This window comes from Lynx rufus, unplaced genomic scaffold (genome assembly GCF_022079265.1).
Source record: "Lynx rufus isolate CCGP_SWC_20201006 ecotype Redwood Valley unplaced genomic scaffold, mLynRuf1.p SCAF_1, whole genome shotgun sequence".
NCBI lineage: Eukaryota > Metazoa > Chordata > Mammalia > Carnivora > Felidae > Lynx > Lynx rufus.
The window spans coordinates 204719522-204745207 of NW_025814823.1; the positions used below are offsets into that span (position 1 = coordinate 204719522).

General features: G+C 47.8%; 1 protein-coding gene across 1 annotated transcript; it reads right to left on the reverse strand.

Moving 5' to 3' along the window:
* Positions 1 to 7968: 7968 nt before the first annotated feature.
* On the reverse strand, positions 7969 to 24901 carry NIM1K (NIM1 serine/threonine protein kinase). Its single transcript, XM_047073756.1, has 3 exons — positions 24610 to 24901; positions 10678 to 10946; positions 7969 to 8718 (listed from the first exon to the last, which is right to left on the reverse strand). Exons 1-3 carry the CDS (start codon positions 24899 to 24901, stop codon positions 7969 to 7971), a joined length of 1311 nt encoding a protein of 436 aa, XP_046929712.1.
* Positions 24902 to 25686: the final 785 nt, after the last annotated feature.

Here is a 25686-nt window from a genome sequence, read left to right on the forward strand (position 1 = left end):
AATATGGGCATTTGTTTCATTTCATTTCATTCATTCACTAATTTATTCATTCATCACTCAGCAAACATTTGAAAACCTGATATAAGCAAGGCACTCTGCTTAGGTCAGAATTAAAGAGTTATAAGGCATAATGTCTTGTCCTCAAGGAGCTATTCATCTAGTGTAGAAGAATTTGTACTCATAATTTATTATTTTTACCTTTTAAACAAAGTGGGTGGTCAGCATGTATAAATTTGGCTGTAAATATTTATGAAGAGAGTTACTGTATTTTCCTGGAAACAACCTAAGATTAAGAGTTACCAATTAAAGGGGCACCTGGGTGGCACAGTCGGTTAAGCATCCGACTTCAGCCAGGTCACGGTCTCGCGGTCCATGAGTTCGAGCCCTGCGTCGGGCTCTGGGCTGATGGCTCAGAGCCTGGAGCCTGTTTCCGATTCTGTGTCTCCCTCTCTCTCTGCCCCTCCCCCGTTCATGCTCTCTCTCTGTCCCAAAAATAAATAAACGTTGAAAAAAAAATTAAAAAAAAAAAAAGAGTTACCAATTAAAGATCAAACTTTACAGCCAATGAACTGATTCCAACCAGCAAGAGCCTCCAACGTAAGAGTCACGTGGTGCTGGTGCTCCCAGGGGTTTTATAGAGAATTTTCACATTGGCAGTAATACTGGACCAGATCATCTCTAAGAGCCGTATCAACTCTTAGGATTGTATGAATTAGGAATTAACCCAGATTATTTGCTAATCCCAATCAGCTCCTATCATCGTGTCATGTCTACATTCAATACTTAGTGATAATTTCTTAACCTTCTGGGTTTTTGTTTTTATGAACACTAATGAGTAAGTTTAAGATTAGCAGATCAAACTCAAACGGATGCAAACAGCTACTTTTGATCCTCCTGTGATTCAGTTGAAACGCTTCTTCCCTTACCTCCTGTTTGAAATGTCCTGAAAGAAATACTAAAGACGTCAATAGAGCAAGGAATGAATGTAACAGGGTCTTGAAATCATTTCAAGCGAGGTAATCTTGACATCAAAATGAACACTTTTAAAATTTCCAGCAACTACTTTTAATTAAGCCCTAGGTTCCTTGTGTTTTTCCAAATTGGTGGTCAAAGAAAACAGTCGTCCTCTGATTCCCCTCCCCCAAATTATTATAATGGTAGTAATTTGGTGCTGAAGATTATGAATAGCAATCCTCAAGAAGTTTATAGATCATCAGAGTTCTGGCTTATAATAATAATGCATTTTTATTTTAAATGTTTAGAATTAAAAAGGAATTCATCTTTTACTTTTCTTTGCCCATGTTTCATCATTGTGCAAGCCTCTATAGTAAAAAAAAAAAAAAAAAAAAAAAAAAAAGAAATGAGGGGCGCCTGGGTGGCTCAGTCGGTTAAGGGTCTGACTAGCTCAGGTCATGATCTCACGGTTTGTGAGTTCGAACCCCGTGTCGGGCTCTGTGCTGTCAGTTCAGAGCCTGGAGCCTGCTTCGGATTCTGTGTCTACCGCTCTCTCTGCCCCTCCCCCACTCATGCTCTGTCTCTCAAAAAATGAATAAATGTTAAAAAAATTTTAAAAAAAAGGAAAAATTAAAGTTTTGTTAGACTGATTTTACAAAAGCATCCCTGTGCCTCCACGTCTTTGAGATGCTATTAAGCAAGCACCTCCAACCCACCTTAGCAAAACTCTTGATCTTTAGGGCCTCAAGAGTTGCTTCCTCCCTGAAGGCTGCCTAGACTGCATATGTGCTTACTGCAAATGTGCTTACATTTCACTCTATCGAATTCCTTATTCAGGCTTGCGAACTCCTAGAGGATCTGTTCTCTGCCTACTTCAACTCAGTACCACACTCACCAAGATTTACAATGTTTCCATCTACCCTGTCTTCTCCGTTCCTCAAAATGTGCCAGGTTTATTCAGGCCTTAAAGCCTTTGGTCTATGCATCAGAACCCTTCCACACATTTCAGATGCTCTCTGCCTTGCCTTCAACTCCAGCCACAAGGGTGGCAACTGTCTCCATTCAGTCTTTGCCCAGGACCCCGGAGAATGTGATAACATCTCCCTTTGGATTCCCGCTATAGACCTTTCGCCTCAGCCTCACTGTGATGTGGGGTCCCCGCAGAACTCACTTGGCACTAATTTCAACAGGCTGCAAGTGCAGAGGAGTTAAGTTCCCACGGCCACCCTTGACCAATGGTGGATCTTTGGCTGGCGGATGTTTCCTCCTTTTCTCCCTTGGGCAGACAGTTCTGAGAAGCGTTCCAGAAGTTTCCTCAGAAGATCCTACAGAATCAGCCACCAGTTGGCCCATGGCCAATTTGCGGTGCATCCTTATGTGGCTTTCCTCTATTCAGTTTTACTCCTGTGCGTCTCCTGCGTCCTGGGTCATTTCCCAAATATGTGAGTTGCATGTAAGCTTTTGTCTTGGGCTTTTTTTTCTTTTCTTTTCTCTCTCTCTCTCTCTCTCTTTTTTTTTTTTAGAATCCAGGCTAAGACGATTGATACCCAGAATAGCCCTATAATGCAGACCCTCAGGGTAGGGGTTGCGGGCTGGTTTACTCACCAGTCATGGCAATCACCCCATTGCTGTTTGTAGTAGGCATATGACTCCCCTGCATCCCCAAAGATGACCATGTCTAGAACTTTTGAATATGTTTACCTTACTTGGCAGAAGCAAATGTCATTAAGGACCTTGAGCTGGGGAGATTATGCTAGGCCCACGCTAACCATGCAGGCCCTTAAAAGCAGAGAACTTTTCTGGGCTGTGATCAGAGGGAGATGTGAGTTATAGAAAGATGGTCAGAGAGATGTAACATCGCTGACTTTGCAGATGGAGGACCGGGGCCACAAACCAAGGAATGTGGACAAGGAATTTGACAATTCTTTATCAAAGTCCAAGCCTTGGTAAGAAGAGATTGGGATACTGGGGCCTGAGTTAGTAACCACAGTGTAGATGAACCTGAAAATGCTGAGAACAAGATTCTGCTTACACAGGACTGGCAGAAGCAGCTGTTCTCCCTTGCCTGGAGCCGCTGCCAAGGTCTCTGGTGAGGCAGATGCCTGCAAGCTGAGGCATGACCTCCTCGAGACCATCTTCCAAACCCAGAACCAGGTCAGGCCTCAACAGCTGCCACACAGACTGAGGAGAGAAATACAGCGTCTGTGTGGGAAGAAGTAGCTTGGGCACAGGAGGAATTGCAGAATCAAGCTAATATGCATTATCAGGAACCAGGGCAAAATGTGTTCGAGTGGATCTTGAAGACATTGGGCCAGGGGTGGAGGTCGAGGGAAGAATAGCAGGTGGGCTAAGGGAGAGCTAATCATCCTGGGAGCATTTACCCATAACTTGGAGAGGACACCATAAACTGGTCCTAACATGCAGCCGGGATGGCTATAGAGGTTTGGACATGAGTGCGGCCTGCAGTAAATGAGGCAGAGATGGCACAGTGTTAAGGCAAAGGTAAGAAAGTTCTGGGAGGTACGAATATTAGGTTTCATTAAGTGAGACTGAAGAACCACCTACGTACATTCCCCGGGAGGACATTACCTTCACTTGAGGCAATAAAGAATGTTCTGGGAGGGGTGTACCAGCACTTATGTAAAGGTCAGTGATGGCTACACACTGCCAGCAGGCCTTGACAGTGGGAAATGCTGCCAAGGAACCAGGCGTGCTATGATCAGCGGGGATGATGGGATTCTAGAATGACAGAGGCCATGTATTATCACTTAAATGTCAGAGGTGAGGTGGACATAATAGAATGGACAGTCTGGCTGGAGTGAAAATCAAGGAGCCTTTGTTTTGTGACAAAGGCTAATAGTTCACAGAGTTCTGAGTGACAGCTGGCTAGAGTGTTACCTGACTTGTATAACCAAAAAAAAAGAAAAAAGAAAGAAAGAAAGAAAAAGAGGCAAGCTGGTGAGGAGAGGCTGATATAGCCTGTCACGAGAAAATCATGGTCCCAGAGCTAAGTTATAGACCCAGTGCACAGTGACTGGGAGGCCAGGTCTTGAGGAAAAGCCTGCTGGCACAAGTATATACGGTATACGTGCCCAGAATTTTTAAGGACTGTTGGCTAAAAAGTCCAAACTGAACTGGATAGCAGGAAATCCTAAACACTATTATGACCCTAAGTGTGGATGGGCGTCTTTAGAAACCAGGTGATGAGTGGAGTTCTGGCCAAAGTCTGTCTCCCAGTGGGTCCCACCTTGGGGTTCCTTCCCCAGTCTCCAACTATCTACTTGGGATGGATACTTTTAGACCACTGACCTGTGGAGGAAGAGCCACGTGGAAACCTCCAGGGCTGTACCCTCTCCCAGGCCGTGTTCGTAAATCACGAGCAATCACACGAGGAAATGCAGCCATCAGTATTACCATCCAAACTCAGCTTCACTACTAAAAAAATTTAAAGGCACAAAGATAATGGGCTCCATCAAAACCTCCTTTAACTTATCCATCAGACTTCTAAGAAGAGAGCAGGCAGATAAGAAAGGATGATGGCTGTTCTCTGTTGTCACCCCCACGCAGGATGCGGCATCTTCACTGGCAGCCTCTGGCACTGATAGGCAGCTGTTACTTTGGAAAATGCATTCCTTTCAATTTGCATCAGAAAGGAGGATCAAAACAATGCGTGGGACGGGCAGCTGGTCTCATTTGCTCCAGGCAATTGTCAATCTCCGGCTAGAGGTCACAATATCGTCTGAAGGACTTTATCCTGACAGTGCGGAATATCACGCTAGCCCACTGTATTGTGACAGCGTCCTAGGTGGGTTTAGCATCAGAAAGTGGCAAGAACTCAGATGCCCTAGTGAGACTTATGTGTGCCAGAGCGTGGGTGATAAACTCCCTGAAGAATCAGGGGCCTGTTACATTGACCAAGTATTCAGAGGCCCAATGACCTGGGGCAGGCCTACACATTCCAAGGTAAAGGACAATTTGTTGCATCTTTTACCCCTTAGTGCTGAGACAGAGGCACAGGGTTTAGTAGGACTCTCTGGGTTTTGGAAGTACATTACGTTTAGTACATTCTTCCAGTTCTACCTGTCATGGCTGCCCGTTTCCAGTAGATCTCTCTCTCTCTCTCTCTCTCACACACACACACACACACACACACACACACACACACGATCCCGTTTCAGGCTTTGCAGCAAACTGCATTGCCACCCTGGGTGTATTACATGACGGTGAGGGATACTGTGGGGGGGGTCCGGCAATCCCAGTGGAAGGCTACAGCACAGCCCTGTAGGGTCCTGGAGTGACACCACACTTTCTGCAAAAGAGAACTGCTTGGGCTCCTGGTGTGTTATGGGGCCCTAGGAGAGACTAAGCACCTGATTATGGGACGCAAAGAGACAAAGCAAACGGAGCCATCTCCTCATGCACTGGGTCACTATCAGATCCATGGAGTCATAAAAGCAGATGGCACAGCAGCGACCTTACTGGAATTGACATCTACTCAGGATACAGGTTTGCCTTTCCTGCCCGCAGCGTACCCTCTAACACAATCATGCTATGACACAGAGAATATCTGATCCATTTTCATGGTATCTCTCATGGCATTTCCTCAAAGACTTTCGTGGCAAAGGCAATGGGCACTTGACCATGGGATCTACTCATCTCACTATAAACCTCAACACCTGAAACAGCCAGCATAAATAGGACAATGTAGTGGTTCAGCCAAGGCACTGGCTCTATAGGACAGTATCCTGCAGGGTTGAGGTTGGATCCTGACAGTCTCCAGGACTGGGTACAAGCACTTTAACCATGGCTGATGGATATGTGTCCCCTGTTGTTAAAATACACAGGCCTGGTGGGGTGCTTGGCTGGCTTGGTCAGTGGAGCATGGGACTCTTGATCTCAGGGTTGTAAGTTCAAGCCCCACATTGGGGGTAGAGATTACTTAAGAAAATCTTTATAAAAAAAACAAAAACAAAAAACTATAGGCCTGGGAATCAACAGGTAAAAGTAGGATAGCCTTCTCTCACATCAGTGATGTCAGAGTGACCCACTTGCAGAATTCGTACTTCTCTTTCCTACAACCCAGGTTCAGCTAGATTAGAGGTTTGGGTTCCCAGGGGCAGGGGGATGCTTTCACCAGGGGACCCAGTAAAGGTCCAGTGAACTGGAATCCATGACTATCGCATGGTCACTTTGAGAGGTCTCTGTGCCAGTTGACAAGCAAAGAGAGGAGCTATCATACTCGTGGAGATTATTCACCCTGATCATCATAAGGGGATAAAGAGGAGAATGTCTGGAACCCAGGAAGGTCACTGGAGCCTAACTTTGGGGCCTCATGATACCAGTGAACAGGCAATTGCAGCAACCACGGCCTGACAAGGGCAAGGCAACTCAAGGCTCAAATCCATTTTTTTTTTAAGATTTTTTAGAATCTTTACACTAAATGTAGGGCTCAAACTCACAACCCCAAGATCGAGAGTCACATGCTCCACCAACTTAGCCATCCAGGCACCTCTAGAGGCTCAAATCTTTGATGATAAAGATTTACACCATACTAGACCAATCTCGGCCAGCTGAAATGCTGGCCAAAGGTGAGGGACCTTTAGAATGGGTGACAGAGGAGGGAGGGATGAATCCAATCCTAGCCCCGGGACCAGCTGCGGTAGTGACTGTGGCTCCATAGTCTTCAAAGCGTGGTCCCTAATGGCATCGGCATCACCTAGGAACTTGTTAGAAACGCAGGTTCTTGGGCCCCACCCCAGATGTGCTGAATCAAAACTCTGGGGGTGGGTTCTCACGGTCTGTTTTAACAAAGCTTCCGGGAGATTCTGACGCACCGGATCTGAGAACCACTGTTGTAACTTGTCCTACTAATCCTCCTGCATGGAGTGCCAGCAGTGACTTGGATTTAACAGAGGGTGGGTCGGGGCAGAGCCTGGGGTGGTGTGAGTGCCAGGTAGCAGCTATGTGCCCATCAGATCCTTCCAGCCACGCTTCTCCCTCCAGCCACTGAGGCTGTGACTGTTTCCATGCAAGTCTGAACAACCTTACGCAGGTCCTACTTGATCGTATCTTGTCACCTGACCCTGGCCACCTCCGGGGCTTCTCTGACACTATGGCATGGGAAGCACCAGGAACTCATCTGGCACTCACACATCATAATCTGCAAATGTTCTTCCAAAGCATGCTCCAGGGGTACTTACACACAGCAAATTCTGGGGATGCAGGGCAGGTGACACCATGGGACCACTCTTGACTAGTGGTGAACAGGAGGTGATGGGTAAATGTTTCTCCATTTGTGCCCTAGGCAGACACCTGAGATGTGTTCCATAAGGCTCCTCAGAGCGTCCTGCAGGACTGAGCGCCGACCACCCATAGCTCTGGCCAGTCTGTGTTGGCTTTTCCTGTTTCTCTCCCCTGCCCCTCTCTCCTCTCCAGGATCATTTCCCAAAGAAACTATTCTACATGGAGCCTCTGTCCTAGGCTTTGTTTGGGAGGAACCCAGTCTTGAACCCCTAGCTGCCTGGAATGCTCTTGGCCTGCTTTCCAAGGGTCACTGCTGCTTCCTATTCAGATCTCAGACTATCTACTCCAAGTATCCTCTCCTAACGGTCCCATCCAAGGTAGCAAACCTCTAATATCACATCACCCTATTTGCATTCTCTTTAAAGCATCTATCACTATCTGACATTTTTTCTGTAAAAAATGTCTTTGTCGGCGCCTTTGTCCGGCACTAGAATATCCTGCACAGGAGGGGAGGGGCCGGGCCTGTGTCATTCTTTGCTCTTTCCTCGGCACCTTAAACAGTTCCTGGCAGAAATATTTCTTGATTAAATAAATGAATGAATGCTAGAGTTGAAGAACAAGAAAGCAAATCTAGGCTTTTCTGGGGGGGAAATGCAGATCTTAAATTTAAATTTATTTAAAAATTACAAAAATGTCTCCGCCCAAGTTGTCCATGAAAAAATTTAAAAGCAGCAACAATGCTCTTGGTTAATTATCAGCAGTTAACGCAATTTATAAAATTGAACAAAACTTAGATGTGTGTCTTATGCCTCTATAGACACGGGACCCTTTCTTCAGGTCCCTTTCTTTCGGGTCTGGTAGTATCATTATCGGGACACTTTCCAAAGCCTTTTTTCTTTGGACTCTATGTAAAATGATCCGATAGACCCCTGTAATGGAGCTTCGGGCATCTCTCCCTTGGTTGTTTCGAATGTGCTCTTCTGTAATACCCAAGTGTTCTAAAGTGCTTTTGACCTCGTTTTCTTCTTCCTTGAGGGTGCTGGTTTCGGACAAATGTTTGGGATCCAGTTGGAAAGGCTCCAGAGGGGTGGGGTACGGCACCCCTTGCATCCACTCATTGCTCATGATGGAATCGATGCCGTGCCTGTCGGTGGGTACGGGCTGAAGGACGCCCCGGATGAGGCGGAGGCAGGGCTCGGACACGTGCGGAGGCACGCTGTATGTGCCCTCCAGGATGCTCTTCTTCAGCTTGGCCACGGTCTCTGCCCGAAACGGCATGGTGCCGGTCACCATGAAGTACAGAAGCACCCCCAAGGCCCAGATGTCCACATAAATGCCGACATAATGCTCGTCTCGGAAAAGCTCGGGCGCCGCGTAGGGAGGCGACCCGCAGAAAGTGTTGAGCATGTCGCCTTTTTTACTTACTGTGCTGAATCCAAAATCACCCACCTTCACACAAGTATTACTGGTATAAAACACGTTTTCTGCTTTCAGGTCTCTATGAATAATTTGGTTCTCATGCTGTGGAAGAAGACACAGGGAAAAGCTATCATTTTCAAGGAATAATACTAACAGAAGCGAATGTGTCAGTTGCTCTCAAACAGTGAAGTGATAGATGATGGAGTAATAACCAGTTCAGTGGATGTCAACCTAACTCAGATTGCAAGCCTCAAGGGCCGCCCGGCCATGCCCTTTAGCCAACGTGACACCCACACATCCCCCAAACAGACCAAAGGTTCTGTTCTTCCGTGGGGCAACGGTTGGACTCTGTCTGACACTTGTGACTCAGGAATCAGTGCCAGAAATGAAACTTAGATCTTTTGAAACTACATGCTCCAAAACACAACGAAACAGTAATCCTTCATGTTTGAGGCCATGAATGAGTTTTTCTGGCTGAGCAACTCTTGACTAGAGCCAACACCAACGAGACTTAGAGCCCTCCCCAACTTTTCAACCCTGCTCCTTTGTGGGGGCTCCTCTCCAGAATTCAGTAGAAGGAAAGAGGCTATATTCAGCAAGTTCTAGCAAGTCCCATTGTGGGTGGCGAGCATGTACCCCACCCCCACTCTCGCATTCTGGATCCATACAGACAACCTTGAAGACCCCTGACCTACTTAGTCCCGAGGGCTCTTGGGATGGTTTAATGTGACTTTGCTGGGCTTCCTGGGGTAAGAATCTGGGCTTTGGAGCCTGATGGCTGGGTTAATTTTAGGTTCAGTGATCCCAGCAGCGTAATATGAGCGTTTCCTTTCTTTGTAAAACGAGATACCAGGAGCCACCTCATGAGATTGCTGTGAGGGTGGCCAGTGGTACTGTATTTGCAGTGCTCAGCAAGGTCCCGGCCCAGAGCGGACACGCTCAGTGGAATCTTGATCTGTGTCCATGACTCACCACCGGACAGATGGGAGAAATGTCAGGGCATGGAGCTTCAGAGGCCTCAGTCTGAGTTCCCTCTGCTCTCCCACTCAATTTCTTTTCCAAGTAGGATGTGGAAGACTCTTTGCCCATCTGCTCCACTGCTCAATGTGGGTCTGGCTTACTGCCTGGCCCTGGGACAGTTCACCACAGCATGGGGCCACTTAAATGACACCTGGTGGAACTGAAGATCGGAAGCACCCACCCCCATTACGGTTGGGCTTGTCTCTCTCACTCACTTCCTTTTCCTTCTCTTCTCCCTCCCAATGCCTATCTCGGGTCCCTGGGTCACTAATTTCCCTTCCTAATTTGTCCAGGAGGTCGCTGATGACAGCCTTGCCTCCACAGCATCCAGTCAGAAGAATGAACTAGAAATAGCCTCTCGCCTCACATAGACCCCAGACAAGTGTCTCTTTTCTGCCAACGGTACTGAGACTGCACCAGGTAAAGAGGACAGCCCAGGCTTCTGCCCTAATGGAGCCGTAAAGGTGGTGGTCAGGCCCACGTGTCAGGCTCCTCAGTGTGTGGGGGCAAAACAGCCAACAGTGGCGAGGGCACAGCAGAACCAGTTCTGGGAGGAACTAGGGGTGTGTGAGCGTGTTTTAGGAGTCCACATTTGCCTAAAGAAATGATCAGAGGACTGAAGTAAGAATGACATAATAAATGCTAATCAGCTGAGCACAGAGGGAGCCACAGCTGGAGGAATTCACCAAAGGCAAGAAGGGTCTGTATGAGCTGACGTGACATTGAAGAAAATTCCAGAGAGAGACAAAACTGAGCGGAATCATGAAGGGTGGAGAGGATTTGGAATGTGAGACGTGGTAAGAGGGGAGAGAGACACAGAGGCAGGGAGACAGGGCCCCGAAGCAGCGTGGAGCCAGCTGTCTGGCAGTGACGAGATGGGGGCAAAGAGTGTAATCTCGTCTAGACTCTCACAGAAGGGACTACTGTCTGCCTTTTGCAGGACCCAAAGCCTCTGGGGACGCTTGGAGAGTGGCCAACTGGAGCCCACGCTCCCACTGTGGGCCGCGTGGGGGCAAGACTCCATCCCTCACACCCACTCACCATGTGCTTCACGGCAGACACAATCTGGGAGAAGATGAGCTTGCTTTCTGGCTCTGAGAGTTTCCCTTCAGTGCTGATTTTCCCAAAGAGTTCCCCACCCCCTGCATACTCCATCACCAAGTGGAGCTTGGATAGGGTCTCCACCACTTCATACAGACGGATGATGTTGGGATGGTGCAGTTTTTCCATGCTGGAAATTTCACGGGACAGTAGCCTTTGGGTTTTCTGGTCCAGCTTGGTCTTGTCCAGGATCTTAATGGCCACCTTTTCTGGAAAAAAAAAAAAAAAAAAAGAGACGATGTGCCCATGTTCACAGGTGCATAGATAGCTAGAAGTGTGAGGAACCCACATGGGCCCCTTTGTTTTACTGGACACAGAGGTTAAATGGCTGTTCTCAAGCTCCTGGAGCTCGAGAGTGGTGATGACAGACAGACGGGAGTTCCTTGAGCTCACAACAGTGCTCATTCCTGGGATCGGTGTGAGTTTTCCTCACACAGCTTTTGTGTGTTTTCCTGTCTTCTAGGACTTCCGGACTTCCAAGACTCCTGTCTTCCAAGGAAGTTTCAGTTTGATGATCTTTATCTAGTTGTCTGGGTAAAGCGTAAGCTTCTTTGCTTAGCTCAGAAAGCCCCTCCTCATCAGACCCAACCCCCCTCTTCTGCCTCATCCTGCATCGCTCCTGTCCACAGTCCCCACAGCCCCACCCACAACGTTACACAACTGTTTGTTGTTCCCTGAAAAGGGACTGCACATCCATGCCTGGGACCTTTCCTCCATCTGGATCATTTCCTCTGCTTGGCTCGTCACTGCTTCCCTGGTCTGTACTCAGGTAACTCCTGATTACCCTTCAAGGCTAGCCTCAGAACCAGTCCCAGGACGTCAATTCCGTGTATTCTCTGTACGATAATCTCAGCACACCGGCCTATAGATACTGATTCCTTGTCTGTCTCCCCCTCCTCCCTCTTCCCACGTGGCTACGTTTTATCTGACTTTGGCAGCACAAAGCACATAATGTAAGAGTACGGGCCACACAGAGGTCTGTGCAGAGGTCAGGGGGTGCACGAGGCTGACCGGCAGGGTGACATGTGGCTGGAGAGAGGGTTCGCTGGTATGATGGCTCTGGACTGCAGTTTACTGTTATGTATTGAGAGCCTTAAGCATGGCTGCCTGTTTTGAGCCAGCCATTTTGGTCGATTAACCTTAAAGAAATAATCTGACATGGGCACAAGACTCCCCATGTCAGAAGACTTTGGTGACATTGGGAACAGCACCCAGCAAGAGAGACAGCTAAAATGAAGTGTGGTCCATCCATCTCTATAATGGTACACCATGCAGCTGTCAAATTAATGATGCTGTTTTTTATTAATTGACATGAGGTGATGTTCAATACAGAAGAAGTGAGAAAAAAATACAAATACACATTTGCATAGAAAAAAGTCTGGCAAGCTATTCACCAAAAAGTTTAGAATACTTATTTTATTAATAGGGGGATCACAGGTGGCTTTCTGTTAATTTTTTTTCACTTATCTGTATTCTCTAATTTTCCTACAATTAATCAGACAATTAACATATATTGCATAATAAAAATGGTTAATGTTTGAACACAGTGAATCTACTCCAAAGTAAAACAATTCTTTTTTTTTTTTTTTTTTGGTTCGAATGGGCCACATTTTGTATTAGGAAGAAAGAAGTTTCCAGGCAAGTAAATGGGAAAACAGGATTGCAGGGCCCCTGGAGACCCACAACTGCTTTGAAGAAGTCGGGCACAGTGGCTGTGGGCGCAAAAATAGATGCCGCTAGTTAAAAACAGGAGTGTTGTTTGTATATTAAAGTAGCTCCTCGGGGCTTCTGGAATGGAAAGGGGCAGGGTTCTCTGGTCTCTGAGGTCATGCTTGCTCTAGAGGAGGCAACACTATGGAAGAAGGAGGCGAGTCACAACGGAGCAGAACCCTTGGGGTTTTGTGTCACCTCAGTGGGCAATCGGCCCCGGGGATGTACTGCCACTACCAGCCGTCCGGGCCTTCTGCCTCCCCCGTCATGTCTTTTCTACTGTTCTGTCCTTAGGAGTAAGATTCACTCCACCTGCTTACCAGAAGCAGAAACTCTTGGTTTTGGGTAGCCTGTTAGGTAGAGCTGCTATTTTAACAGCTGGAATGATGAGCCCCATCCTTTAACCTGGCAGATCGGCTGCAGAAGAGCCCCCACCGCTGCTCTTCCCTGATCCTGACCCTGAACCTGACCCGGACTCCTGTTAGGGTGCATATCCTCTTTGCTGCGTGGCAGGCAGAGGCACGTGGTCGCCCACGTTGCGGGCACCCAAGAATCAGGTCGCGGTGAGGTCAGGCTGCTGTCACAAACCTCCTTTGAGCACAATTCGAGTCTTATTTTATTTTTTGTTTTTCTTTTATTTCTTAAAGTTTATTTATTTATTTTAAGAGAGAGAGAGCAAGCAAGGGAGGGGCAGAGGGAGAGGGAGAGAGAGAGAATCCCAAGCAGGCTCTGCATTGACAGCACAGAGCCGGACACATTCCCATGAACCATGAGATCATGACCTGAGCGGAAGTCAGGAGTTGACGTTTAACTGACTGAGCCACCCAGGTGCCCCATTTTTTAATTTTATTTTATATTTGAGTGGCTCTTGGCAAAGGCTGCCCTCCCAGGGCCTGGACCAGAATAAGGCAGGAGAGGAGCTGCGAGAGGGAGGCCTTTCTTTTTTATTATTATTATTTTTTAACGTTTATTTATTACTGAGAGACACAGAGCATGAGCAAGGGAGGGGCAGAGAGAGGGGGAGACACAGAACCCGAAGCAGGCTCCAGGGTCTGAGCTGTCAGCACAGAGCCTGACGCGGGGCTCGAACTCACAAACTGCAAGATCATGACCTGAGCCGAAGTCGGTCACTCAACCAACTGAGCCACCCAGGCGCCCCGAGGGAAGCCTTTCTTAAACTCTGTGCCCTGGATCCCCCCCGGGCCTCACTCCTGTCCACCTGTTTCCTCTACTTGGTGTCGAATCAGATTATTGCCACGTCTCCTAACATAAATGTATGATCATAGAAAACATGAAAAAGACTTCAGCATCCTGGATTGTCACTAAGTGAAAGAAACTGCTCTTCCAAGGAGAGCGAGGTCTCCAAATCCACTCTTTCAACAAGGGTTCCGTGAGCACGGACACAACGTGCCAGGCAGTGAGGAAGACACTGCCCCTGCAGCTCAGCAAGGGACAGAGACTTTTAAAAAGCCCATATTACAAGTGCAGCACGTGTGAGGAAGGGGTGCGGGTGGAGCATGGAAAGGCCTCCCTGGGAAAGGACATTTGAGCCGTGACCGAGAGGTGAGGAGGGAGGCCAGGCACGTGGCTGTGGGATCACATGTGTGCCAGGCCCGGGCGAGGGACAGAGGGACACCATGTGTGCTCGAGGACTCGAGCGGGAGCCCACTGTGCTGGACACAGAGAATGAAGGGAGCCCAGTGGGGTACGCGGGATCAGAAAATCCGGGGCTTTGGAGGCTGCCTTAAGAAACATAGGCTCTGCCCGTGGGACAGCGGGAAGACAGTCCACAGTTCTCGGGAGAGGGATAATCTGACTTCCGTGTCTGAATGAGTACTCGGGCTGCACTGAGGGAAACGGATAGAAGAATAGGCCTGGGAGCAGGTTGGCGGGTTGGGAGATCCCAGAGAGAGGACTCTCCTGGTGCTGGCAGGAGGGAGAGAGACTGGACACACTCGAGTAACCCTCCCCTTTCTCCAAATCTAGTCAGGAGTCTGACACAGGTCCCATGTAGTGGGCAACACATTCCTTAAGCTAGGACTTGCAGACTTGAATATCTCAAGAGGCCAGGGTGGCGATAGGGTGGCGAGCTTGCATAAAGCAACCGGGAACGGTGGGGACCACGGTGTCCTGAGGAGGACATGCCCCGGTGCAAACTCAACTCCAGACAGTTGTCTCTGTTTGCCACGGAGACTCGGTGTTGTCACATCTGATTTTTTTTCAAGAGAAGCCAGACCTCTGAATTTTTATGCAAACGTTCCAATTGCTAAGTGACAGCAACTAATTCACATTTTTAAACCTAAAGTGAACCAGGCAGAATATATCTGGAGGACCAAAGGGAAAAGGGGAGAAAATTGATATTAGAACACAGAGGGTGGTGTAAAAAATTTGCCACGAGAGGATCTAAGATCGTCTTTACAGACACAGAGCCAGGGGCTGGGAGAATAGGTATCAGGCCCTCCCTCTCGTTCCTTTGATCCCCTGCGCGAGACCAAAGCCAACTGGAACCCAGAGAACTACGGAGACATAACACAGTCTGGGGCAGAGAGAAGAATGGGGGGCGGAGAGTGGATCTGGAGAGGCAGGTGGAAGATGCTGGGCACAGCAGGCTTGCAGGGTAAAGGTGCGGGAGGTGATGTGGGTGTAAAGCAAGAGGCTGTGCTTTCCCTGGAATCTGACTAAGTGTCAGCTAGAGGAAGGTAGTGCAGAGGCAGTGAGGGAAGGTTCTAGTGGTTGGGATGTATAGGAAAGAAGATCTTGAAGCAGGAAAGGCCCTGATACCTTGGGGTATTGGTCCACACACCTTTTGATTGGCTTTCTTTACCCATGAAATATTTTTGAGCACTACTCCAGTTTCACTCAGAGGAAAAGCCAGAGTCCTTCCTATGACATAATGACCCCATATGATCTGGTGGCTGCTGTCCCCAGGCCTCATCCCTCTGGCCGTTCCTGGACTACTACAGGAACTACAGTACTACACTCCCTCCTTAGGCTTGCTACCCTCTCTGCATGACCGCTTCCCCCCCCACATCTGTGGGCAGCAACCTTATTTCTTTCAGATCAGTGATCACCCCCTCAGGAAGGCTGTCTCTGCCAACTTATCTCAAATAAATGTGGACCTCTCTGTGTATATATATATATATATACACACACACACACACACACACACATATATATATATATGTGTATATATATACAGAGTGCACATATATATGTGTGTGTGTGTATATATATATATATATATATACACACACACAGAGAGGGCACATATATATGTGTGTGTGTGTGTGTATATATATATATATATATACACACAGAGAGGGCACATATATGTGTATATATATATATAATATACGTGTACTAATATACACATTTTAAATGTATATATAATCATGGAAATTCAAAAGATATCATGACAAATAAATATAAATGGAAATTCTTTTTTCCAAGTTTATTTATTTGTTTTGAGAGAGAGAGAGAGCACGGGGGGAAGGGCAGAGAGAGAGAGAGGGAGAGAGAGAATCCCAAGCAGACGCCGAGCTGTCAACACAGAGCCCGGTGTGGAGCCTGAACCCACGAACTGAGAGGCCATGACCTGAGCCAAAATTAAGAGTGAGCCGCTGAACTGACTGAGCCACCCAGGTGCCCCCGGAAATTCTAATACTGCCTTCCCTTATCCAGTGATCATCTTGGGCATCCCCTAGGGAATGTGCACCTTACTTTGGAGGCCTCTCGGGGTCAGCAATGACCCCCAATTTGCTAAGACCAATTGTTATTTCTTAGGCTTTATGCCTTCTCCTTGAAACACCTTTATCACTTGGTTTCTATGGCATTTCTCTTCCCTCTTTCTTGTGTTTTTTTTTTTTTTTTCTTATTGAAGCATAGCTGACATACGATGGTATATTAGTTTCTGGTGTACCATATAGTGATTCAAGTTCCGCACATAACGCTCACCTCGGTAAGTACTCCCCACCCGTCACCATGCAACGTTATTGCACTATTAATGACTATATTGCCTGTGCTGTGCTTTCCATCTCTGTGACTTATTTATTTTATAACTGGAAGCTTGTACCTCTTAGTCCCCTTTGTCTATTTCATCCATCCTCCCCCCACCCTCCTTGCCTCCGGTAATTACCAGCTTATTCTCTATATTTAAGAGTCTGTCTGTTGGTTTTGTTTTTTAGATTCCACATATTAGTGAATGCACATGGTATGTGTCTTTTCTCCTGCCTCTTCTACTTCTAAGCCTCTTTTGCTGTGTCCTTTTCATCTCGGTAGCCTCTGAGTGTTGGCTACCTGGAGGCACAGCCCTTGGACTCCCTCCCTACAACCATTTCCTTGGTGATTCCAGATGCAGAAGCATGTCTGCCTGCATGACCTCTCCACTTAGTTGTCTTAGTTTGGATTCTGCCTGAAGCAGAGTCCGAGGCAGGGATGCAGGTGCAAGCAGTTTACGAAGGAGATAACCCCAGGAAATACAGATAGAAGAATGAGGAACTGAGATGGGAAAGGAAAGACGGCCAGTAAATGATGTGTTACTAAGCAAGTTATCGGTCATCCTGCTGAGTTACTGTGCCTCGATATCACAAGAAGAGCTGGCATATTTATGGATCAACCACTGCCAGTAATTGGTTTTTGGCCACTCCTGGGGGATGTAAATTCCCCTCTCCTTCTGGCCTCCCATGCCTGCGGGAAGAGCAGGCTCCAGAACCCAGAGAAAGTCCAGAGGCAGAGAGATAGAGAGACTGGCATGTGAAGGTTAGGCTTGCATGCACCGAGGTGGTAAGGTGCCTGGAGACGTGGGTGAGGCCCCGACACGTGTGCGTAATGGATGTGTAAAAGTACGTACGACACAACATGTTCCGTACTCTGGGTCTCCTCCCCCCACCCCCAGACGTGCTCCTCCTACAGTCTCCCCAGTTTCAGTAAACGGAAACTCTATTCTTACACTTGTCAGGACCAAAACCTTTGAGGATTTGACTCTTCTCTTACAGCCCACTTTGAATCTGTCAGCAGACCCCTACTAGATACAGCCAGAATCCAGCCGCTTCTCAGCATTCCACTGCTAACTTCCTGCTCCAAGCCACCACTAATCTCTTGCCTGGATAACTGGCACGGACACCTACCTGATCTCTCCTTTTCTGCCTTTGACCCCTCGCAGTCTATTTTCAACAGAGCAGCCAGGGTGATCCTATTAAAGCATAAGCCAGATCGAGTCACTTCTATGCTTGGCTCCAGTTTCACTCAGAGGAAAAGCCGGAGTCCTTCCTATGACATAATGACCCCACATGATCTGGTCACTGCTGTCCCATGGCCTCATCCCTCTGGCCGTTCCTGGAGTACTACAGTCACACCCCCTCCTTAGGCTTGCTACCCCCTCCGCTTGACCACTTCTCCCCCACATCTGTGGGCGGTGACCTTCTTTCAGGTCAGGGATCACCCCCTCAGTAAGGCTGTCCCTGCCAACGTATCTAAAATGTGGCCTTCTCTGTTTCCTATCCCCTTTGCTTGATTTCCTTCTTATCACTCACCCCTATGTAACATAATGAATATTTTCCTGACTTATTTTTGTCTGTCTCTCCCCAGTAGAATGTAAGCTTCATTGCACATATTGTTGTCTATTTTGTTCCCTGCTGTATTCCCAGTCCCTAGAAGAGTACCTGTTACACAGCAGGTGCTCAACAAATATTTGTGGAATGAATGCTCTGATCTAACCTCACAAGAACCCAGGGTGAGGAATATCATCACAGAGTAAGCTCAATTTGGCACTTTGCTTTTTCATTGACTATTCTGTTCCATGCACCTTCCACGTTACTGTAGACTCTTCATTAATCCTGATTTTTAATGGCTGTGTAACCTTCTATCCAGTGTATATGCTCTCATTTACCTGGCAATTCTTATATCATTGGATCACATAAGGGATTTCTAGTCCTTTGCATGATAAATAACACCCACAATGAGCATTTTTTGGTTACAGTATTTCCAATATTGGACCTATTTAGAATGGATTCACCAAAGCCGCTTTAAACCGTTTTTAAAATAATGGGGCGCCTGGGTGGCGCAGTTGGTTAAGCGTCCGACTTCAGCCAGGTCACGATCTCGCGGTCCGTGAGTTCAAGCCCCGCGTCGGGCTCTGTGCTGACGGCTCAGAGCCTGGAGCCTATTTCCGATTCTGTGTCTCCCTCTCTCTCTGCCCCTCCCCCGTTCATGCTCTGTCTCTCTCTGTCCCAAAAATAAATAAACATTGAAAAAAAAATAAGAAAACAAGCTTTAATTGCTGTTTTAATGAATGTGTTCAAGGGGAGGTATCATTTCTTTAAAATCCATGAGCCTTCTCTGTGAAGCTTTACTCTAGACTGAGTTAGTCCCCAGTCCTGTCCGCCAGGAGGTGACAACAGAGAGGACTTACCAGAGAGTACTGCCATGCATTGCTCCCTCTAAAATCTCTTCCCTGCCCCCACTGGGTTCTCATGAGGAGTTTTATACTAACTTAAGTTACCAAATATTCGTTGAATGTTTAGTTGAATGTTTACTATTTATAACCCATGTGGGGAAATTCTAAGGATCAAAATGATACAATGACACCAAGGAGCCTGTAACCAGAACACCCAAGATTTTCGCTACCCCCTGGATGTGTTAAGCCCCAACTCTTTATTTCCCGTTCCTACTTTCCCTCGGGCTCCAGGGTGGCTGTTAGACTCCATGACCTTCATGTTCCCCCAAATCAGTGCTTCCAAATCTTCCCTCTCAAATCTGCTTCTTTTTCTATAGTCACTACCCACTTCTGAGTTGCTAAATAAATGGGACCCTGGGGATCACTTTCAATACCTCTTCTCCCTTCCTGCTCTCACCCATGCAACTGACCACAGGGTTTTCCAATATTCTGAAATATTTCTCAAATGCATCTCCTTCTCTCCATCCTTCCTGTCACTTCTTTAGTTGAGAGGACATCATCATTCATCTGGACTATTAGACTAATTCTTTTTCTGACTTCCCTGACTCTTGTCATGCCCCAACTTCAATTTGCTTTCCTCACTGAGAGTTGATCATATTAATCACTTTGTATTAATTGCTTGCTTAAAGCTCTCCGGTGGCTCCCCAATACCTAAATGACAAAACCCAAATGCACAGGAAGACTCTCCATGATCCAGTCCCTGCCTGTGTCACCTTCTGCGTCCCCCTTGCAGAATTCCTTTTAGATTTCCAAATACTCCCCTCACTAGCTCATACCTCCATGCGCTTCATAAACCTCTAGGCCTACTGCAAGCCTGTCCCGGTCAATGACCCTTTCCTGCTCCCCTTGAGCACAGCTGAACACACCCATTTACCTTACTCTGCGGCCACACCTTCCAGTCATATCCCATCTCCAGTACCTACTGTGAGTTCCTAATAGGCTACCACCATATTGTACTCGACTCTGTAAGGCCCAGAACAAAACATCGGTACGGGAGTGTTTATTATATTTTTAAAAAGGAAGGTGAGGGGGCATGAATAAACTGATGAATAAGTAAATTGAGAGAAAAGAAGAAAGGGTTCTAGAAACATGAGACTAGAGCAACACACAGGAAGACCAGGGAAGAAGAGGTCAGGAGGGGCAGCAACAGAGAAAGGGACAGGCACCCGTGGCCTCATTTACTTTTGTTTGTGACAACAGATGGAACATAAAATATTCAGAGGCTGAGTACATCATCTCTTTTGAGAAATTTCTAATCAGCTTAAAAGGGGACTCATAGCTCTGCCCTATCAGCTTGCAAGGCCCAAGGGAATCTAAGCTGTTAGCTATAAAAATAAACTCCAGCCAACAGGGGCCTCCACTGGAGCCTTCCTTCTAGAGATCCAAAACAGCTGGTGCCCTTTGAAAACGACTGTCCTAGGAGCTGCCCCACCCCCCGCCCTCCCCCGGCACTGAAACTCTCTGCTTTCCTGGGAATCTCCTCCATTGTCTTGTCCAGGCTGTCCCCATTGCCTAGAAAGCCTGATAACAATTCCAGGCCAGCTGGCTTTGATGGGGACCATACTTACACAATCACTGTCCACATTGTACAATCTGATGTGGCTGGGCAATGGGACAGCTGTTTGAAATTCCCAGCGAAGCTTTCTAAGCCACTTCCTGGTGAATCTCCTTCCTCTCTCAGAGGTAAAGATTTGGAAGGAACGTTGCTTCTCTCTTTCTTTTCCAGTCAGCTCAGGGTGGCCAAATGTCCATCCTCCTTTCCTCAGGCCAGTTCTTCAGGTCCCTGAGACTCCACTTCCCAGGACCTGAACCACTCTCCTCTTTCCTGAGCCTTCCCTGTCTTTGCATCTGGGGGCTCCCCCTGCTCCCCCGCCCAACCTCTCAGCTCCCTTCATGCTCACCTTCCTGCTCCTTCCTGACCAGGGGCCCACTGAAGGCAGAACCCAAGAGAGGCGGGGCGCGGAGCCAGGACGAGCCCGTTACAGATGGGCCTACCAGTGAGGCCCAGGATTTCCTTTTCTGTCGCTCAATTACCTGCCATTACGTTTTCTGTTGTTCAAACTTGCTTCTTGAACTGATTTTTCCACTCCCTGTGCTTTTGGCCTTCGTCCCCCTCTTTTGCACATATGTCCCATAGCCAGAGGGTGACACTGAACCTTTGACAACAGGGCTACTCGGTGGTGGGTGAGCACTGAGGAGAGCATGTCAGTGAGGCCACTGAGGCACCCAACTTGCACAGCAGAAAAATGCCGTGTTCTCTGAAACTCAAGGAACTAGAATTCAGTTAATTTTGTAATACAACAGACGAGAAGCCTTCGGCATTTGAGCAGGAAGTCACCGTGTAAATGCCAGTTGTTGCTGTCATGCGTCGCCTTCTGCCCTCCTTACTTAACAGCCTGTCTGCAGACTTAGACACTTGCTTGCCAAGGGCTTGCGCTGATTTCTGTGCTTAGCTGCTTATCGGCTCTGGCGGATGTGTCCGTTGATTTGCTGTGCTCTCTACTCTCCCCTCTCAGAGACACTGCTTTGGACCTCAGGCTCTGCTGAGAGAGCCGTGGGACCTGTGGCCCTAGAGGCTGCAGCTGACCCGATGCAGGCGTGCCCTTGAACTCAGTGGTGGCCTGTCATCGGTTGGTGGCTGAGCAGTCACATTCTCTCTCCTCAAAATTTGAGCTGTCATAGAATGAAACTAGTGGTATGGAGATGGGTGCTGCGGGCCCACAGAATTCCCCTCGTACACACGAGCTAACCTGAGTAGGCTTCTGTTCCACGAACCCAGCTATGTGTGACTCGGCAGGCCTAAAGAACAGAGACTTTTTTGAAATCAGACTAATCATAGCATCTGATGAATGGTTAGTGTGGCTCTGTCTAGGCACATGGTAGATATTCAGTGTGTTAGATTTTTAAATCTTATTCATGAAGAAATTGAGGCGCAGGGGTGCCCGGGTGGCTCGGTCAGTTAAGTGTCCCACACGACTTCGGTTCAGGTCATGATCTCACGGTTTGTGAGACTGAGCCCCACATCGGGCTCTGCACTGACAGCGAGAAGCCTGCTTGGGATTCTCTCCCTCTCAATCTGCCTCTCCCCAGCTCATGCTCCCTGCCCCCTCAAAATAAATAGGTAAACATTAAAAAAAATTGCACAGAATGATAAAGTAACTTGTTCTGGGTCACACAGAAGTAAAAAGAATAATAATCCCACCCAGGTCTCACTGATTCCAAAGCCAGTGTCTTTCCACAGTATTCACTCCATGCCCTTCTGCTACTTAATGACACGGCTCTCTCTTAGGCACCGTCTGAACAGGGAGAAGGGCCGGCAGAAAGCAGGCTACAAGAAGAACCCGTGTCACTTCTGGGACACGCAGGAGGGCTAGATGAGGTCCGTGTTTCCCAAAGTGGAGCCGGTAACACTCACGGGGCGCAAAATGATTTTTGTGCATGGAAACCGCCTTAAATGGCACTGATGCACAGCATAAAAACACTATTCCTGCTTCAGTTATTCTTGAATTCTCCTAATTAAGGCAAAGAGAAAGTCTCAGATTGGTTTTTGGAATGTTTTACTTTTTTGTTACTTGGCGGTTTTCCTTTAAAACTTTGTGGAAGTTCCTAAGAGACTAAATTTTAAAAGTTCTCACCATACACAAAAAAATCCTAACTACGTGAGGTGACAGATGTTTTAAATAACCTTACTGAGGTAATCATTTTTCAATATATACAGACATAATAAAATCACTGTGGTGCATATTTTAAACCTACCCAATGTTATATGTTAATTATGTCTCAATAAAGCTGGGCAAATACATAAATAAATAATAAATCTTTTAAATTTGTTTGCATCATATCTGTTTTTGCCATTACCTTCTATTCATAGCAAGTGACGTTGGTTTTTCATTATTTAAATAACATTACATTTCCTTCCGAAGTAAGTTTATTTAAGTAAAAAAATCGAGTTGCACCAATGATAGCTACCCTTTATTGAGTGGCTACTATGTGCCATATACTTTGTATACGTTTTTTCTAATTTTCCCAACAATTCTAAGGTAAGAATCATTATCTCTATATTATGGCTGAGGCAACTAGGGACCAAAGAGTAAGTGCCTAGGAAGGGACTGAACCAGGACCTGAAACAAATTCATCTGATTCTGAATCCCTGTTCTTTCCACTGCCCCACGCTGCTTCCTTACCACTGGAATCTAACACCTGAACTCACACCCAGGAAAAAGCTCCAAGTTGGCCACATCTGGTAGCCTTTGCTCAGCCTTTGCCCCATGGCCTTTCTGATGCGCTGGACATGCTCTCTTTTCTGAGTTCCTCCCCTGTTTTGCCTTTACCCAGCTTCTCTTCTCTCCTTCCTGATCATGTCTTCTCTCCCAGTTTCTGGCCCCTCATCTCCCTGTGTCCCCTTTGTCTCTCATTCTTGCTCCAGACCACTGAAAAGCAACACATGTCCCAATTAGATTCGAGTTACAGCACTAGACCTACTTTTGTGGATAAAGTCAGCACTGTCACTGTCTGCTGAAGTACTGTCATTTACCCAGGGAAGCAAGGTGAGTAGCCGAGATGTGAGGATGTGAACCCAAATGCTTGGGCTCTGAGCAAGACAGCAGGAGACTTGGAGCTCCAGTGACTTGGGACTATGCATGTGTGCACATGTGTGTATATGTGTTGGGGGGCAGGGGTGACTTTTATATAGGGGCCAAACATAGAGATGGAATTGAAGGTTGGAGCAGAAAAGAAAATAAGAGTCAACTCTAATATGAGAGAAGAGTGACACTGGAGATAGGGTAGCAGGCTGGGCCTATGGTGAGAACAGGTCAGTACAGTACTCTCAGGAACAGGATAGAGTCCATGGGCTTTAGGAAGTTGGTAAATTATATCAAGTCACAAATGTTATTTTCCTGCCTTACAACTCCCTTATGATAATCTCTAGGCTTCAGCTAAGTTACACGTGGCATGGGGGAGAGTCCACACTGGGCTGGGCCAACAAAGGGCTGCCGGGCTCTCTGCAGAGTTCTTCCTTGAAGCCAGAGTCGTGGGCACTGCTGGTCTGGGGTCCTGAGTGTCTGGATCCAAGGAAACATGGGTCTTTGCTAGACGGCAAGGAGCCAAGCAACAACGAGAACTAGCACAGAGTAGACTGAAGCAGAGAAGGTCCTGAGATCAAAAGCCTTTCCCCCAAAGGTAACAGAAGTAGCAGCCTCAGGTGAGGAGGGGAGACCGAACCCTGCTAGCTACTGGCAGTGGTGACCTGGGAGGCCTCCTGTGCCATTTGCATTGACACACAAACACAAACAGAAGTGATAAATAAGGACTTGGAATATGAGTTGCCTGGGAACCAAGCCCTACCCCACCCCACTTCTCCATGGCCTGACTGGACACAGTCCCCTCAACGTTGAATGAGCTCATCCACACAGTACGGTGGGAGAGGTTTTAGAGTCAAAATCCTCTGAGATTGAACTGCCAAAAACCACATTTGACTTCTTTGGATCTTAGTTTCCATATCTCCAAATGGAAATACAAATCCTGACCTCACACCATTACTGTGGAAACCAACTGAGGTAACAATGGAAGGCATGTGGCACAGGGCTTGCGCCCAGCAGGGCCACCGTAATGTCGCTTCACCTGCTTCCCTGGCTCTGGCCTCCTAACCCTGTCCCCACACTAGGTCCTGATACCACAGGAGACAATCCAGGAAGGTCAGATCCTACCTTTAGTTAGGGAGTGAATCCCGAGCTTGACTTGGGAAAAGTTCCCACTTCCAATTTCCCCTCGGATTCTGTAGAAGCCAATACGTTTCCCCAGCGTGATCTCTCTCACCACCTTCTCATCTTGGGACATGTCCTGGGTCAGCTTCTCGAAGGGTGTCAGCTGGCGGGGCTGCCCCTCCTCATCCTCCTTGCTGCACTCCGTCTGACAGCCACTTTCCACGCTATCCCGCCGCTCCCACCTGGCATAGTGGGGGGTTACCAGGCCGCCTCCATTCACATACACTGCAGTCATCGTCCACCCCAGGCTCACATCTCCGTCTCGGCCAAGGGCACCAATCGAAGGCAGGCTTGGGGAGCAGCGCCAAGGGCCCCGGGGATGGGAGATGGGAGTTAGGGCCTGCCAGAGCCCCGTGTCTGTGATAGCTGGCTTGCAGATCCGGGTAGACTCCTTGATGAGCAGACCCCTTCTTGGTCTGAGGGGGGGCAGAGGCACACGGGCCAGCAGAGTCTGCCCAGCCAGGCCAGGAGCCACCCACCTCACTCAAGACATTTCCCACCTTCCCTCACGTGGCACTTCCCAGCTCTCACTGTATAGGCCCGCATATCCAGTTACCATAACCACTCTCCTGCTCAGGCTCCAGGAACTTTCTGGCCCACCATGCGGTCTGATGCTCTGTGGAAGGTGGCTGCGTCCCAAGACAAAGCCTCCAGTTTGCTATTTCCTTTGATGGCCGGAGAATCTTTCATTGTGGTGTGTAAGAGCCCCGTGGAGGCCCCCGGGTCCCTGCTGCTGGCGTTCCCTTCTGACCTCCTTCATTTTGCACTTCTCCTGCTGGCCAGCCTCAGGGCCCCCTGAGACCCGGTGATCTGGACCCTAGGAGAGTGGAAATTTGCAAATCAGCCTTCTGGTCACACGGGCTGCAGAGAAGGATTAAATCCCTGAGATGTCACTTTAGCCGGCCTTTATTTAGATGAGGCTTCCTCTAAGCCGTGAGCTGTCTCAAAAGTTTGGCAGGTGCTGATTCACCCTAAGAACAGAGAATAAGAAAATTTATTAGCCTACGCCAATGTACTGCA

Excerpts from the sequence above, each read along its gene's own strand:
- NIM1K (XM_047073756.1), bottom strand. The coding sequence starts at position 24,901 with ATGACTGCAGTGTATGTGAATGGAGGCGGCCTGGTAACCCCCCACTAT. Across the intron at positions 10,947-24,609 it reads GATTCACTCCCTAACTAAAG|AAAAGGTGGCCATTAAGATC; the intron begins GTAGGATCTGAC and ends TTTTTTTTCCAG. Across the intron at positions 8,719-10,677 it reads TGTCTGCCGTGAAGCACATG|CATGAGAACCAAATTATTCA; the intron begins GTGAGTGGGTGT and ends CTTCTTCCACAG.